At 34.6% G+C, this 15,695-nt stretch overlaps 1 protein-coding gene and 1 long non-coding RNA gene across 2 annotated transcripts in view; one reads left to right on the top strand and one right to left on the bottom strand.

Moving 5' to 3' along the window:
* TBC1D32 (TBC1 domain family member 32) overlaps positions 1-8,829 on the top strand; it is a 200,708-nt gene extending 191,879 nt beyond the window's left edge. The window contains exon 34 of the mRNA XM_060616533.3: positions 7,026-8,829. Coding sequence (XP_060472516.3) covers positions 7,026-7,145 — 120 coding nt within the window. The 3' untranslated portion in view covers positions 7,146-8,829. The remainder of the gene's footprint in view (positions 1-7,025) is intronic.
* The window catches only part of LOC144616417 (uncharacterized), a 105,807-nt gene that overhangs the window by 66,190 nt on the left and 23,922 nt on the right, over positions 1-15,695 (bottom strand). The gene's annotated exons all lie outside the window — the stretch shown is intronic.

Genomic DNA, 15,695 nt, shown 5'->3' with positions numbered 1-15,695 from the left:
TTTAACAGACAAAAGTATACATGGTACTAAAAATAATTCACCATCTGAGGGAATAGATAAAACATGTTCAGTTTTATGTCAACAGTGGTTTGCAGATATGTGTTTTTCGTTGTTCTTATATCACTCGAGTCTGCCCGCGTTCAAATTCTGGCTCTGTCACTCTGTAAGCTTGGGCACGTTGCTTAACCTCTTTGTGCCACGGTTTTCTCATCCGTATAATTAACTGTGAAATAATACCTATTACATGGAGTAATTAGATGATATCTGTAAAATACTTCTAGAACATTGCCACATAGCAAGTGCTTTAAAAAAAAGTTAGCAGTTATTTGAATTTCTACATCCCTGTCCCATCCTTCTCCTATTCTTTTTTTTTTCTTTTTCTTTTCCTGAGAGAGAGAGTGCACAAGTGAGTGTGAGTGGGGGAGGCGCAGAGAGAGAATCTTAAGCAGGCCCTACAGCCAGCATGATGTACAATGCCGGGGCTCTATCTCAGGGTCATGAGATCATGACCTGAGCCAAGTTAAAGAGCCACCCTAACACCTGAACCAAGTTGCTTAGCCAACTGAGCCACCCAGGCACCCCTGTTGCTCTTATTAACTGAAGAAAAAGATGTATAGAGAACAAAGGAAATAGGCCTTTTTCCTGAGTCTACAGTTAGAATATATATTTTGCTCCCATTTTTCTCTTCTCTAGGCACTTAGACATCTTAGTATATCATAGATTACCTGGCATGTACTTCAGAGCTATGTCAGGAACATTCTCTTACATTGTATCTGGTCAAAGCCTAATCTCTCATTTACCCAGCCAAGATAGGATCATCTCTCTAGTCATCACATATCCCCATGTACCCCTCAGCTGAAAAAAAAAAAAATTTAATGTTTATTTATTTATTTATTTTAGAGAGAGAGAGAGAGTGCAAGTAGGGAAGGGGCAGTAGGAGAGGGAGACAGAGAATCCAGAGCAGGCTTGGTACTGTCAGCATAGAGCCTGACGCAGGGCTTGAAGTCACGAACTGTGAGATCATGACCTGAGCCAAAGTTGGAAGCTTAACCGACTGAGGCAACCAGGTGCCCCGGAGTTAAAAATTTTAAGAATCACACACTATAGTGAATATTTAAGAGCCTCATTCTGTCCAGAACCACACATGCTATATACACTCCCCTGATCCTGAGGATCGTTAGTATGTTTATTGAAACTGACACATCTAGACTCTTCCCCAGGCCTACCAAAACAATTTTCACAACAGGCCTGAGTTGTCACGTTTTAGTATAAAACCTCAAATAGCTTGAAACTTCTAGGATATGTAAAAATGCACCTTTGAAACTTGAATACAGGATGCCAAAACCAGAGATTCAGAAGTTTTGGGGCTTTGGGGCTTAGGAATTTCGAATTGTACCAAGCACCCCAGGAGAAGCGTACTAGAAAAAAAGCATTACTTGCAGATTGGTTATTTTTCTATCACTTTAACCGAGAAAGAAGCTCCTTTTTCATGATAGGTCAAACACAACACACAAGAAGCCATCTCTAGCAAAGGTAAAAAGTGGAACTAAGTTCACAAAACCCCTTCTCACATGTGACTCTTACAATATAATTTGATGCTTCTTACTTCTTACTTAGTAAGATGTAAGTAAGTACACTTGATCTTTTTGTACTTTGTATCTATTTAACACCCTGAAAGCCTTATCTTTGATTCAGATTCCAAATTTACAGGGCTTGCAGTAGCTCTAAAAACATTTCTGCTGGAAATTATTTTTGGAAACCTTTGCTGGTACAAGTAATGCTTGAAAGGATAGGTATAGCTTGATTTCCATAATAGGCATATTCCTGAGAAGTTGCAAGAAAAGACTGTACTATAATATCGTAAGTGGATTGTTCCCTTATTTTTTTTGTCAAGGGGTTGAAAACAGTGGAGTACTACTTGGCAATGAGAAAGAATGAAATATGGCCTTTTGTAGCAACGTAGATAGAACTGGATGGAGAGTGTTATGCTACGTGAAATAAGTCATACAGAGAAAGACAGATACCATATGTTTTCACTCTTATGTGGATCCTGAGAAACTTAACAGAAGACCATGGGGGAGGGGAATGAAAAAAAAAAGTTAGGGAGAGAGCCAAACCATAAGAGACTCTTAAAAACTGAGAATAACTGAGGGTTGACGGGGGGGTGGGAGGGAGAGGAGGGTGGGTGATGGTCGTTGAGGAGGGCACCTGTTGGGATGAGCACTGGGTGTTATATGGAAACCAATCTGACAATAAATTTCATATTAAAAAAGAAAAACAGACTGGAGTCAATAATCATTGATGTTTCACATTATAGATTTGCAGTGCAATCAAGAAAATCTATCTTAGCCATTTTAGAGACCGTCAGTTAACAAAGATGTTCTTATTATGACCACCATTAACACCTTGAGTGCTTATTGAATGCCAAGCACTAGGGCAAAGGAATTTATACGCATTGTTAATTCACTCATTGACTTATTCAACTATTGTACAAGAGCTGTGTCCGAGGCATTATAGTCACAAAACAGGTCATATCCCTACCCACATTGACCTTACAGTCTACTGGTAGATATTTAAATAAATATACAATATTTTAGGTATTGATAAATCTTAATTTAAGGAACTTAAACATGGTAAGGGAAGTCAGAGGTGCTATTGGATAAAGAGTCCAGCAAAGCCTACTCTGAGAGCAGAAACAGAGACTTTAATGAGGCAAGGAAAAGCAACTTCTGGACAAAATTGTTCTAAATGAGAAAAAAGGCAAGGGCAGAAGCTTAGAGGGAGAAATGAGTTTGGTCCACTTAGAAAGTGTTGAGATACTACCGTGGCTAGAACAAGGTGAGGTAGTTAGGCATCAGGACCCAGATCATACAAGGTTTTATAGTTCATGCTAAAGAGTTCATGTGCTACATTTACACATGAGAAATTGAAGGTTAAAGTGTCAGTAAACTTCCCCAGGTGTATATATCTAGTAACTACTACAGGGGAGTTTGAACCATTTTTTTGGTCTGAATCGAAATCTTGTGCTCTTTCTAGTATATCAAGTTGTCTCTCATTGACTAATCTGGTTACCTTTTTAAAAAACTTTAAATTCAGTGGACCTTCTAATTAAATGTTCTCATTAGTAAAAGAAAACGGAGTTCTATATGCAAATGAGAGGCAAGCTGTGGATATGCCATATCATGTAATATTGAATGCACATGAAACACTGTGGTTTAGAATAGTAATTTTTAATGCTTTTTGATGACTCAACATTTGAAACCCAGAAATAAGAGAGATAATCATTGAAGGCATACTGGTTGAAAAGCTATTAGGTACAAAAAAGAAAATGCAGTTTGCTCAAAATGAACTTCTAACCAATATGTAAACCACTTCAGAAGTAACCTAATTAAAAAAAAAATGCTTTTCTTGAAGAAGTAGTGCATTGTCTATATAAAAAGGCATAGTGTTGCCAGATATAATTACATATGTCTACCTATTTAAAGAATTAGGGAATTCAGGGGTGCCTGGCTGGCTCAGTTAGTAGAACATGTGACTTTTGATCTTGGGGTCATGAATTTAAGCCCCATGTTGGAGATAGAGATTACAAAAAAAAAAAAAAAAAGAATAAGGAGATTCATATTTTTATACAGAGTCCCATGTACTTAAGTCCATAAACAAAATGATAAAGCAGTGTTCTGAAGAAATGGTCTGTTATAGTTTGATAAACTGGCAGTCTAGATGGTTGTAATTGCAAAGTAAAGTTATCCAGTAAAAAGGTCATTAGAGAACATTTAGAATAAAACGAAAAATATGCCACTCTGAACACAGAAAGTAGATTTGGAGATTCTGAAGATTTTATTCAGAGTTATAAATTGTGAATTTTAAATAATGAACTACATAATTTAAAAACATTCTTTTAAAATGAATATTTGATTTTTCTCTTATAAAATATGACCTCGATATAAGAATTATTTGCCATTTTTTGCTTCAAGTTTTTATTTAAATTCCAATTAGTTTACAGTGTAATATTAGTTTCAAGAATAGAATTTAGTGATTCATCACAAGGCCCTTCCATAATAGCCATGACCCATTTAGCCCACTCCCCCTACCTTCTTTCCAACAACCCTGTTTGTTCTCTATAGTTCAGAGTCTGTTTAATGGTTTGCCTCCCTCTTTCTCCTCTTCTATGCTCATCGGTTTTGTTTCTTAAGTTTCATATATGAGTGAAATCGTATGGTATTTGTCTTTCTCGGACTTATTTTACTTAGCATAATACTCTCTAGTTCCATCCATGTTGTTGCAAATGGTAAGACTTCATTCTTTTTGATAGCTGAGTAATATTCTTTGTGTGTGTGTGTGTGTGTGTGTGTGTGTGTGTGTGTGTGTGTGTGTGTGTATACCACATCTTCTTTATCCATTCATCAGTCGGTGGACATTTGGGTTTTTTCCATTATTTAGCTATTGTTGATAATGCTGCTATAAACATTGGGGTGTATGCGTCCCCTTGAATAAGTATTGTATCCCTTGGTAAATACCTAGTAGTGCATTGCTGGATCATAGGGTAGTTCTATTTTCAACTTTTTTTTTTAAAGTTTATTTTGAGAGAAAGTGCACTTGCACACACGAGCAGGAAGAGAACAGAGAGAGAGGGAGAGAGAGCGAAAATTCCATACAGGCTCTGCACTGTCAGCACAGTGCCTGACGTGGGGCTCGAACTCAGGAACCGTGAGATCATGACCTGAGCCAAAATCGAGTTGGGCTCCTAACTTCTGAGGTACCCAGATGCCCCTCTATTTTTAAATTTCTGAAGAACTTTCGTACTGTTTTTCAGAGTGGCTGCACCAGTTTGCATTAAAGGTGTCTCTTCAATGTAGTTATCAGGATATTTTCTCTTTATTTTAAAATTATTGTCCAAAATTGAAACCATAATTTGGAAAACATTCTAAGGAAAAAATATATTTAAAACAAGTGATAGCTATGGTTCTCCATAGGTAGTTTTTATTTATAAATTAAGTGAAACAATAATTAAAAGATGTTCAATATATTTTGCTTAGGTTTGCCCAGAAAAGAATTATTAGAGCTATTGTTCAAATGCTTTCATCCTCTGTTGTGATTTAGTTGATGAACAATAGACATTCTTTTAAAAATCATGAATATACACTAAAGCAATTTTTCTGGCATTGAGGCCTTTATCTGGTAAGATTAACACATTACTATAATTTCTCACCAGCTGAGATATAGTTTTAATGAGTTGATCAGTACCAAATCACACATAATTTGAATTAAGAGAATGGATAAATCCATAAATAGTTCTGTGACTACAACAGTAACTATTTAAAGTGAATTCTAGAACAGTAAGAATGGCATTACTTCAATCCTATTTTCCCCAAAGAACAAAGTGAAATATTTTTTTATAGAGAAATTACAAAAACCTAGTGTTTCTGCTATTCATAAGATGAACATCTTCACTTTGAGTTGCTTATACATAAAACTGGAGACAATATACACTTCAGCTGTTAATGTTTTAGGACAGGGGCCTGCAGACATCTTTGTGTCTTCAAGATATGACCAAGAACTTGACATACAATGAGAATGAATGAGTTAATGAAGAAATAAGAGAATAGATAACATTACAGTTATTTGTGTTAATTGAATAGAGTTCAGATTTTTATGTTGGAAGGTATTAACTCTACCCTTAATGGTGTAAAGCTTTGCATACAACTTAACATCATTTAGTTCTTTTATATATAACATCAGACATGTGGGGGCACCTGGGTGGCCCATTGGATGATGGAGCAGCTGACTTCAGCTCAGGTCATGATCTCACGGTTTGTGAGTTTGAGCCCCGCGTCGGGCTTGCTGCTTTCAGGCTGTCAGCACAGAGCCCAATTTGGATCCTCTGTACCCCTCCCCCTCCCTGCCCCTCCCCAGCTCATTCACTCTTTCTCTCTCTCTCAAAAAATAAATAAAACATTAAAAAAAAAAGATATAACACCAGACTTGTAGATAAGTAATAAATTTTTTAATGTACCAGCTATTCCTCCAGATTGCCCATATTTTAGGTGATGCATGGTAAAATTAGTATAACTTCTCCCAAGTTATTTGTAAGCTGTGAACTATTACCTAGGAGTGAACAGTGACATCTGAGGGAGGCCTTTACAAGTATTCTTATTGAAAATTGCATATGTGATGTTTTTCTAGGTGTTATACATTCATGTGTCTCATCTGTAAACTGTCTATAACACAATTTCTGGTATATGATAATATATTATCTCTTACTCTTTTTAAATTGCTTTTGGTTTTTGTTAGTAACTTTTACCTTTAAACTGTAATGTCTAGGAAGGCATGAATTGTCCAGTTTTTAAAATAATCTCCAAAATTCTGAACATGATACTTATTACATTGAATCAGGTATGATTTTTCTTCAGAATTTTTGTTTTATTTTGAAGGGTAGGTACTGCATAGCTAGTATTTGGAAATGCTAAAAGAAATAGACACAATTCTCTAAAAGTCTCTAAGATTCTAAATTAATATTCATATTGTTTTAATTTATTCTTGAGTGCCTCATTTGGGACACTAACCATTAAATTCAGAATTAGCATAGACATGCATAGTACCAACATTATGAGTTACAGACTATTGAAGGTTTTATGAACCTTCATAGCTGTAGAACAAGATATTTCTTACAACATTATAGTATCCTTTGATAAGCTTTAGGGTCTTTACTAACTAAAAATGTGAACAATCATTCTGTAATTGAAACTATCCAAAATACTGGGAAGATTTCATTAACTAAGAGTTTATCTTATATTTTCTTAGCTGTAAAGCATATTTGGTTTTAAACACAGACAACCTTGTTTCATAGGGACATGATTTCTTGCTATCACATACATACACAGCCTACTACATAAAAAGCAATTACAATTTACTAGCAACATAAAACCCTGTCTGTAGCTTTAAAAAAAGTCAACTATTTAAATTCATTAACTTAGAATGTGTTTCTTTACGCATGAGAATTAACTTCTCTCTGTATTTTTTGACAGGAAGAAGCACTGCATGGGTTTCGAGTGAGTGATTACTTTGAATACATGGAGATTTTGGAACAAAACTACCGACCAGTGGTGCTGAGGGACATGCGCAATGTTAGAGTGCAGAGCACATAGATGGTGGCACACACAGTTGAATGCCACGTTTTATATCTGTTTAAAGGAAACAATCGTTTTCTGTGTCTATAACAGCATATGCTTTGTGAATATGTATATTGTCAATCAATGCTGAGACTTTTTGAATAGTAGATATAGCTCAATTTGTCACATGAAGTAAATTCTTTTTTGTAAGTTTTTTGTTTTGCAAGGTGATTTTAGAGTCAGATCTAATTTACTTCTAGTTCTTTGTATTTAAAAGCTAGTCCCAACCTACATCTCTTCCTTCACCAGAAGATTAAAATATTTTTTCCAATGAGTTTTGAATGAAGTGGCAACATTGTAAATAATTGTTTGACTAGCCAGAGAGAGAGTCCATAGAAACAAGGAAGACAGTTGTTTTCTTGATATCTTGTCTTCACATATAAAGGAAAAATAGACAAAGCCACAACTATTTATTTAACATGTGGGGGAAATAAATGATATTTATCATGGCAAATGCTAAGAAAACTATTGTCCTCAGACATAATTGTGTTTCTAGGAATTGCTTGTGATACCTATATCAAGTTATAATTTTTCATGTGAGATGTCTCTACATGGTTCATTTAAAAGATAGATTGGTTATTTCATACTGATAAGCATTTGTTACGCATTTTTTTTAGTGATAAATTTTATTTGTACTGAACATAACATTAAGGAGAATAATTTCTAAATTATTTTCAATGACTAACACGATGTTTTATTTAAATGGAAGGCTTTGCTCCAATGAGATTATTAATACAATATGGAAAGGTCTATTTTCCTCTAATTGTCACATTTATTATATGAAAGAATACACAAAAGTATTTTTCAGTTAGCGATTTTAACAAGTTTTTTTTTAATTATAGGTAGTCGTCATTTTGTTTGCATTGCTTATATTTAAATCAACCATTAAGACTGTTCTCAAGCTTTTTTTTTTTTAAACCGAAAATGGCTCATCCACAAACTCATTTTTCCTTTTGTATCATGAAACAACTGGCACTGTACAGTTTTCAGTTTTGTGATATTTAGGATATTGCATTATCAACCTTCCAGAACTAGGTTTTATGCTGTAAATGCTAACAATAGCTGCTCGGTAATGGTGTTCCTAAAGGGCATTGAAAAAGTTGAGAAAAGAAAATTGAACAAGTTAATTTGACATATTACTCCCTTTAGCTGTGGTTGATAGGAGTTAAGTAAGATAGTTCTAGGTTACCCAAAATACCAAGCTTTGTCTGCTTTCAAAGTTAATTTTGAAAAACTGTTTCACAGAATGCTTATGGTTTCACAAAATGTTTATGGTTTCATTTCTACCCACTCTGTTCCTGAGTTACTGTTACTGATACTAAGAAATTGCAGCTTTTTCTTTTTTAAAAAATTCTTACATGGTAATTAGAAATACAAATGGAGAAGGAACTATGACTTAGTTTTATAATATTCATTGGTGATTTTGATTGGAAACTGAAGATCTTGATAATAACAGTTACATTTTAGAAAGGTGAACTCAGTTCCAACTGGAAAGCTTTTGTTTTCATTTGTTAAAGAAATGTCTTATGAACAATGACCTACCAATTCAGTGAAATAAAATGTAAATATGTTAGTATGTGTAGCTACCACTGTAAATTATTTTTGTACCTATTAGTTTAACAATACTCTTTAGAATAGAAAAAAATACTGCCCCACCTTGCCCCTTTTTAATTATTTAAAGTATAAGTCCTTAGGACAAACTTTATTTCTCCTTTGTGAACAGGTACCTTGTACACTTACAGGATTCATTTTAAGAAACTATATTTTATCATACAATGAAAACAAATTTGTGAAAAATGTAAGTGCTCATATATAAATCTTTGAATATCTGTTTCCAACATTTCGTCTCTGTAGTTATGCCTCCTTATGATACACAGGCATCTGAGGAATCTGTGATAGTAAAATAAATCTCAGAAATTAATCTAAACTTAACAAAATTCTACCCAAATTTGTGATTATTAAATTGTGGGTTCTAGGTTGATTTTCCAGTTCCAAGATATTAAAGAAATTCCTTCGGTTATTCATTGAATACACATGTTGAGGGTTGCCAAGTATAATGAAATGTTTTTAATTTTTTTTTTAACATTTGTTTTTGAGAGAGAGAGAGAGAGAGAGACCGTGAGCGGGGGAGCAGCAAAGAGACAAGGAGAAACAGAATCTGAAGCAGGCCCTAGGCTCCAAGCTGTCAGCACAGAGCCCAACGCAGGGCTCAAACTCAAGAACCATGAGATCAAGACTTGAGCCAAAGTCAGATGCTTAACTGATTGAGACACCCAAGTGCCCCAATGAAATATTTTTAATATTCAGGATAGGATAAATGAACTAACAGCACCTCTACTCAGAGTCCACAGTCTTTATGGAGAGATGAATAATTTTAAGCTGAAAATGCACTTTTAAAGATAAGTAAGAAATGACCTCTGGATTTGGTGACTTTGATAAGCAGTTTTGATGGAGTAGTGAGGTTTGTTTGGAGTGGGTTTAAATGATGCTGAGAGGAAAGACTGGAGACTGGTCCTTCCAGGAGCACTGCTGAGCAGGGAAAGAGAATATGGAGGAGGCCGGGGGTCAAAAGACTTTTTTAAGATGGGAAATGGAAGCATTTTTATATGTGGGTGGAAATGATGCAGTAGAAAAAGAAAAACATGCTGAATTTCTCATAGGAATAAAAACTGCAACAGCCATTTGGAAGTTTGGGGTTTTGTTTTCTCTTTCTTTTTTAAATGAAGTTAAGCACACACTTAACTTTGTGACTCAGCAATATTCCTTTTGGGTATTCCTCCAAAGAAAAGGTGTGTCCATATAAAGGCATGCATGAATAATATAGCTTTTATTCATCATAGTCCCAAACTGGAAACAACTCAGACCTCCACTGGTGAATAAACAAGTGTAGTTCATCCCATGAAATGGAACACAACTCAGCCTTGAAGAGTATCCACCTACTGATGCACACGAAAGGTTACATGTAGGATTCCGTGTGCATGAAATGGTAGAAAAGGCATCTCTATAGTGACAGGATGTTAGTGGTTTCCAGAGGCCCAGGGCTGGGGGTGGGTAGGAAGAAAGGGGATTTTCTGCATAGAGCAGAGGGGCCTCTATGTTATGATTGTAGTGATAGCTACATGACTATATTTTTAAAAGTACTTTGAAATTTATGAATTTTATTATAAATTTCATGCCAATAAATCTGCTTTTCAAAAGATAAATACTGCAGGGGTGCCTGCGTGGCTCCGTCGGTTAAGCGTCCGGCTTCGGCTCAGGTCATGATCTCACAGTCTGTGAGTGAGAGCCCCGTGTCACGCTCTGTGCTGACAGCTCAGAGCCTGGAGTATGCTTCAGATTCTGTGTCTCCCTCTGTCTGCCCGTCCCCTGCTGTCTCTCTCTCAAAAATAAATAAACATTAAAAAAAATACTGCAAAGAGAAATTGACAAATCCATTTTAATGGAAGAGTTTCAACATTAGCAACTATAGGTTACTTGTGGATGCCTTAAACAAGCTGAGGAAGATCCTTTCTATTCCTATTTTACTGAGAGTTACAGGAATAGAATTTCTGTTAGAAAATAATTTTATCAAATATTTTATATGAAAGTAATCTTTGAGTTTCCCCCTTTTTTGGTCTGTTGATATGGTAACTTGCCAATATTTTCTAATGTTAAACCAACCTTGCATTCCTAAGATCAACTCTACTTGGTCATAATATTTTATCATTTTTATGTATTGTCAGATTTGATTTGCTAAAATTTTATTAGGAATTTTTATGTCTGTGTTCTTAAGGGACATTGGTCTATAGTTTTTGTCTTCTGATTTTGCTATCATCGTAATACTAGCTTCATAAAATGAGAAGTGTTCATCTATTTTCTAGTAGCTTGTATATAGACAATATTATATTTTCTCCTTCAGTGTTTGGTAGAACTTCCCAGGGAAGCCTGAAATTTTCTTTGTGATAGGAGTTTTTACAAAATGTTTAATTTCTCTAATAGGTACATAGCTTTTCAAAATATCTATTCTTTTTAAATATTTATTTTGAGAGAGAGAACACGTGCATGAGCAGGTGAGGAGCAGAGAAAGAGGGAGAGAGAGAATCCCAAGCAGGCTCTGCACTGTCAGCACATATGCAGCACATCTGAGCATGTGACCCTAGGATCATGACCTGAGCCAAAATCAAGAGTCAGAAACTCAACCGGCTGAGCCACCCAGATGCCCCTACACCACTTTGTCTTTAGTATAAGAACCTTATTACAATCAATAAACCACAAAACTTTACTGAGTCACTCTAATCCAAAGCATTCCTCTTAAATTATAAAAGATTTCTTAACCATCCTCTTGTAAATAATTACATAGTCTTACATGCTATTTCTTATTATTTTGAATTGTTTATTTTCACTCTGATTATTTAATGCCAGCATATCATTCAACAAATGTATCAGTAGTAAACACTTTTGTTTGGCAATGTCATCTCCCCAAAATTAAGTTTGTTTCAAAAAGGGGCAAAGGTTAATTCTTCTCTCTCAGAAATTCTGGCCTAGTGCTAGGCACAAGAGCAGAATATCAGATTATTTGCTGAATGAAATATCATAGTTGTTCTGAATTATCACAATGATACAGAAGGAACATATTTTGAAACCTTAGACCACATTTCCCCCTCAGCTCTTTTAATAGGTAAAGCAGGGAGGAAATAACTTATATTCTTGGTACAAATATTTTTTCTACTGACTGTTTGCTACGGAATGTATTTTTAATGAAAATAATAGTTTACTAAATTCTATTTAGCAATGATTATAACTAAAACGTGTAAGTTTTCCTTCTGTGTGTGTGTGAATGCATGTGTGAGTGTATCATTGCATACTGGTATTATTTTGGCTATAATATGCATCTGATAGGCTTGTGTGACATAGTCTAGAAATCTAACCATTATTTGGAAATATCTTTTTTAAATATACCATGTATGCTTTTATTTATAAAAACTGACAGGTAAATTTGGTGTTTGGATCTGTATAGTCTGTCTTTCTAAAAACCATCAGATAGTCATATGTCCTAAATGATGTAGTTATGATGGCAGAAGACTTGAACATCTTGTATGTCAGGATGTCTCCTAGCACAATGATGTTGAATATTTCTAAATTACTCTTGTTAAAACTATCCTCACTATTTCTTTATTATATATGATGGTTTAGACATGGGCCAAAAAACTATACCCTCTTTCTGTTAAAGTTTTACGGGAACACTGCTCATTTTTTTTTTTTTTTGTGTATTGTCTATTGCTTTTTTACAGTGGTAGAGTTGAATAGCTGTGACAGTATGTGTGGTCCACAAAACTTAAAATGTTTATTATCTAGCCCTTTATAGGAAATTTTTGCCAACTCTGGCTTAGAGTACTAATTGCATATATGAGTCCAAATCCACTTTGGAGTAAACTATCTAGATATACAGAAGATGCTAGAGGACATCTAATCCAAAACCTTTAATTCATCAATGAAGCTATGACTCAAAGTACAGAGGGGATCCCTAGATTATATAGAGGAGAAATAATAATGCAGTGGATAAAATTGAGAACTCAGCAGGCACACTGTCTGAATTTAGATCCTGGCTCTGTTATCAGGTTATTTAATTCCTCTGTACTTCACTTTACTTCTTGGTAAAATGAGCATAATAGTAGTAGCTATGTCATAGGATTATGATCTAATGCATGTTTTTAACAACTCCTTAGCAAGACTTCAATAAATTATAGCTATTATTATTTGTTCTTGTTAGGCTAACTGGTGATTGCATAGCATGGAACCTAGCCATTGTGACTTCCAAGTTCAGACCTCTTTCAACTGCATTATAATAATTCATTCCTTCATTCATTCATTCATTCATTCATTTATTCAGTCACTCAGTATATCTTTATTAAATTCCTACTGTGGATCAGACACTCAGGTGTGGTTATAATTTCTCTTTGATTCAGACTTTTCCAAGAGTAACAGATTATATTTTCCTATTTTATGGTTTCCTTACTGGTTATAAAATTACAGAAAAATCCTGTACAATCCAATATTAGACATATTTTTGTAGTTTATTCAGTTTCCTCATTTTTCCTTCCTGTTTTGACAGGTGAACTTTTTCATACTTTAGATTTTGTGATATAGACAGATCAATGTATAATAGGTTAGCAATATATTTTTGAATTGTTTTACATTCTCCAGTGATAAATAAAAGGTTCTATGTGACAAAATTTCACCAACATGTTCTTTGTAGCAAAATTGACTTACCTACTTGTTTTTTTCAGCAGAATATTAAGAGTTATTACTTAAGTAAATACATTGGCACCTACTTATCTAATGAGTTTAAATTAAACAGGGTCAGGGCAGTTAGCCTCACATAAACCTTGAATTTTCAGCACTAGCAATATTTTAGCCTTTAAAATCAGTTAACTTCCTTGGCATGTTTCCCACTCCATATTCTACTGTTGGCAATAGGCCACCATGAATTGCTAAGCACCATGGAAATAATTGGACTGTCATGTTTGCTAATAGAGTGCATTTGAGATACATTGGGGTAGACAGTTATTAAAATGTTGGCTGTTAAAATCTTATCTAATCGAGGGTTTAGATGGCTTTGATCTGCTATGAGAATAAGTATCATTTGTTCTTTGTTAAATAACACATTTATATTTAGCCTTTTCTTAAAATGCTAAAGTTCATCTTTTTACAAGCATCTCTAAAATCCCTTCTCTCACAACATCAAATATAATTAACTACAGTTTCATTAGAAATCATCAGATAATGGAAATCAAAATGCTTTGCTTTTTTGGTTAAATGATCTCCATGTTATGTCAACATAACTGCCTACATTTTCTTTTAACTTTCGTAAGAGCATATTTTTCAAATTAATATTTTGCTTACTATCATGAAATTATTTTGGCCTGAAAAAAGTATTAGAATGGATTATGGGCACAGCAGAGACTGGTTAATGTTCAACAATGTTTCCTCTTCCTTGGCTAAGTATATTGCAGGGCATTTAATCAGCTTAACTAATGATAAGTGAGCAGGCCAAGGCATAAAGTAGTAGATGTGCCTTACCAATGAGCTTTCTGTTCTCTTTCCTGGTGTCCCTGGAGCCTGGATGCTTGAATTTGTGAAAAGCAAAACCTCCCTACCAACCCACATTGGACTGTGAGCTGAGGAAGAAATCAGTCTTGCATTACATGACTGAAATCATGTGGCTGCTTATTACCATATATAGCATTAAGTACCCTGTGAAGTTTCCCCATTTCTGTCCCCCTTTCTGAATAATTTTTGATGTGCCTCGATAGGCATGTTCCTAATTTCATAGTGTTTTATTAGATCTCATATTGAGAATCTAAGTATATTGTCTAGCACTAATACAATTAAGAGATTTTATCATGCACTTAATTGATATGTTTAGCAATTAGTAACACTGTTGGACACAATAGGTATCATTTGACTAGCAGATATGTGTACTATCAAGGAAAGCTTGTTTCTGTAGATGAAGACCGGGACATCTGAAGATACCCATTAGGGTACCAATCTCATCAGTGAGCTCAAATTTGATCACAGTTATATATTTTGTATATTATTCTATGTGATAATTTTTAGCATATATAACCTAATTCTACCTTAAATTTTGACACTTAGAGTGATCTGTACATTGGAAAGTATTCCCAAGCTATTGTATACAATAAACAGAAAACTGCTGACTAGAAAATTAATAGAAATGAGCAAAGGCACTTGAATGTTCAAGTTGAAGACAACACTAAAACACACACACATAGGTAAGATAAGATTAGATTAAATTTCTGGCTTATTTAGCCAAGGACATAAAATATTAGCAGAAGCAAAGAGGCCATTTTGAACAGGAGCAGATGGCTGCATATTTAGCATAGGTGCAAGGTTCTCCTGGCCCCTAAGTCAATAACAAGGGAAGCTTATCTTCCAGGGAATTTGCAGTGTGGTGTATGATTCAAAAAAAGATCAATTTTTTTTTGTTACCATTATTTTATTCTTGAAACTCATCATTCAGAAAGAGCATGCTCAAACTATTCATGTTCCCCTGGTTAAAGAAATATTTACAGAATTTGGTTCTGCTGGTCCTTGACCAAATGTCCATCTTAAGGCTACATCCCCACCTTGAGGAAGAAAGGTGAACCAGGGCTCAGACACTTGAGCAGTATCTCAGCCTTGGGCTCATTAGAATTTCAGAAACCCCATTCTCTTGAAAGAGCTAAGTGCAGAAAACAAAAACAAAACAAACAAAAAACAAACATAGAGGAAATAGAAGTCACTGAGTAGAGTTCTAGCTGCGTACACAGAATACACCTAATATTATCATTGAAAGAATAACTCCAAGGAAAATTATCAAAAATACTGTCTGCTTTTATATAGTGATTATTGTTTATAAAGTACTTGTATGCACATTTCATCTTTGCAACAACTCTACCACTCAAATATAATCTCAACATCTATATATATATATTGATATATATATAATTTATCAATTATATATGTAATTCATAAATATCAATATTT

The sequence above is a fragment of the Panthera onca genome, chromosome B2, assembly GCF_046562875.1.
Source record: "Panthera onca isolate mPanOnc1 chromosome B2, mPanOnc1 haplotype 2, whole genome shotgun sequence".
Classification (NCBI taxonomy): domain Eukaryota; kingdom Metazoa; phylum Chordata; class Mammalia; order Carnivora; family Felidae; genus Panthera; species Panthera onca.
This window is presented reverse-complemented; position numbering and strand designations above follow the sequence as displayed.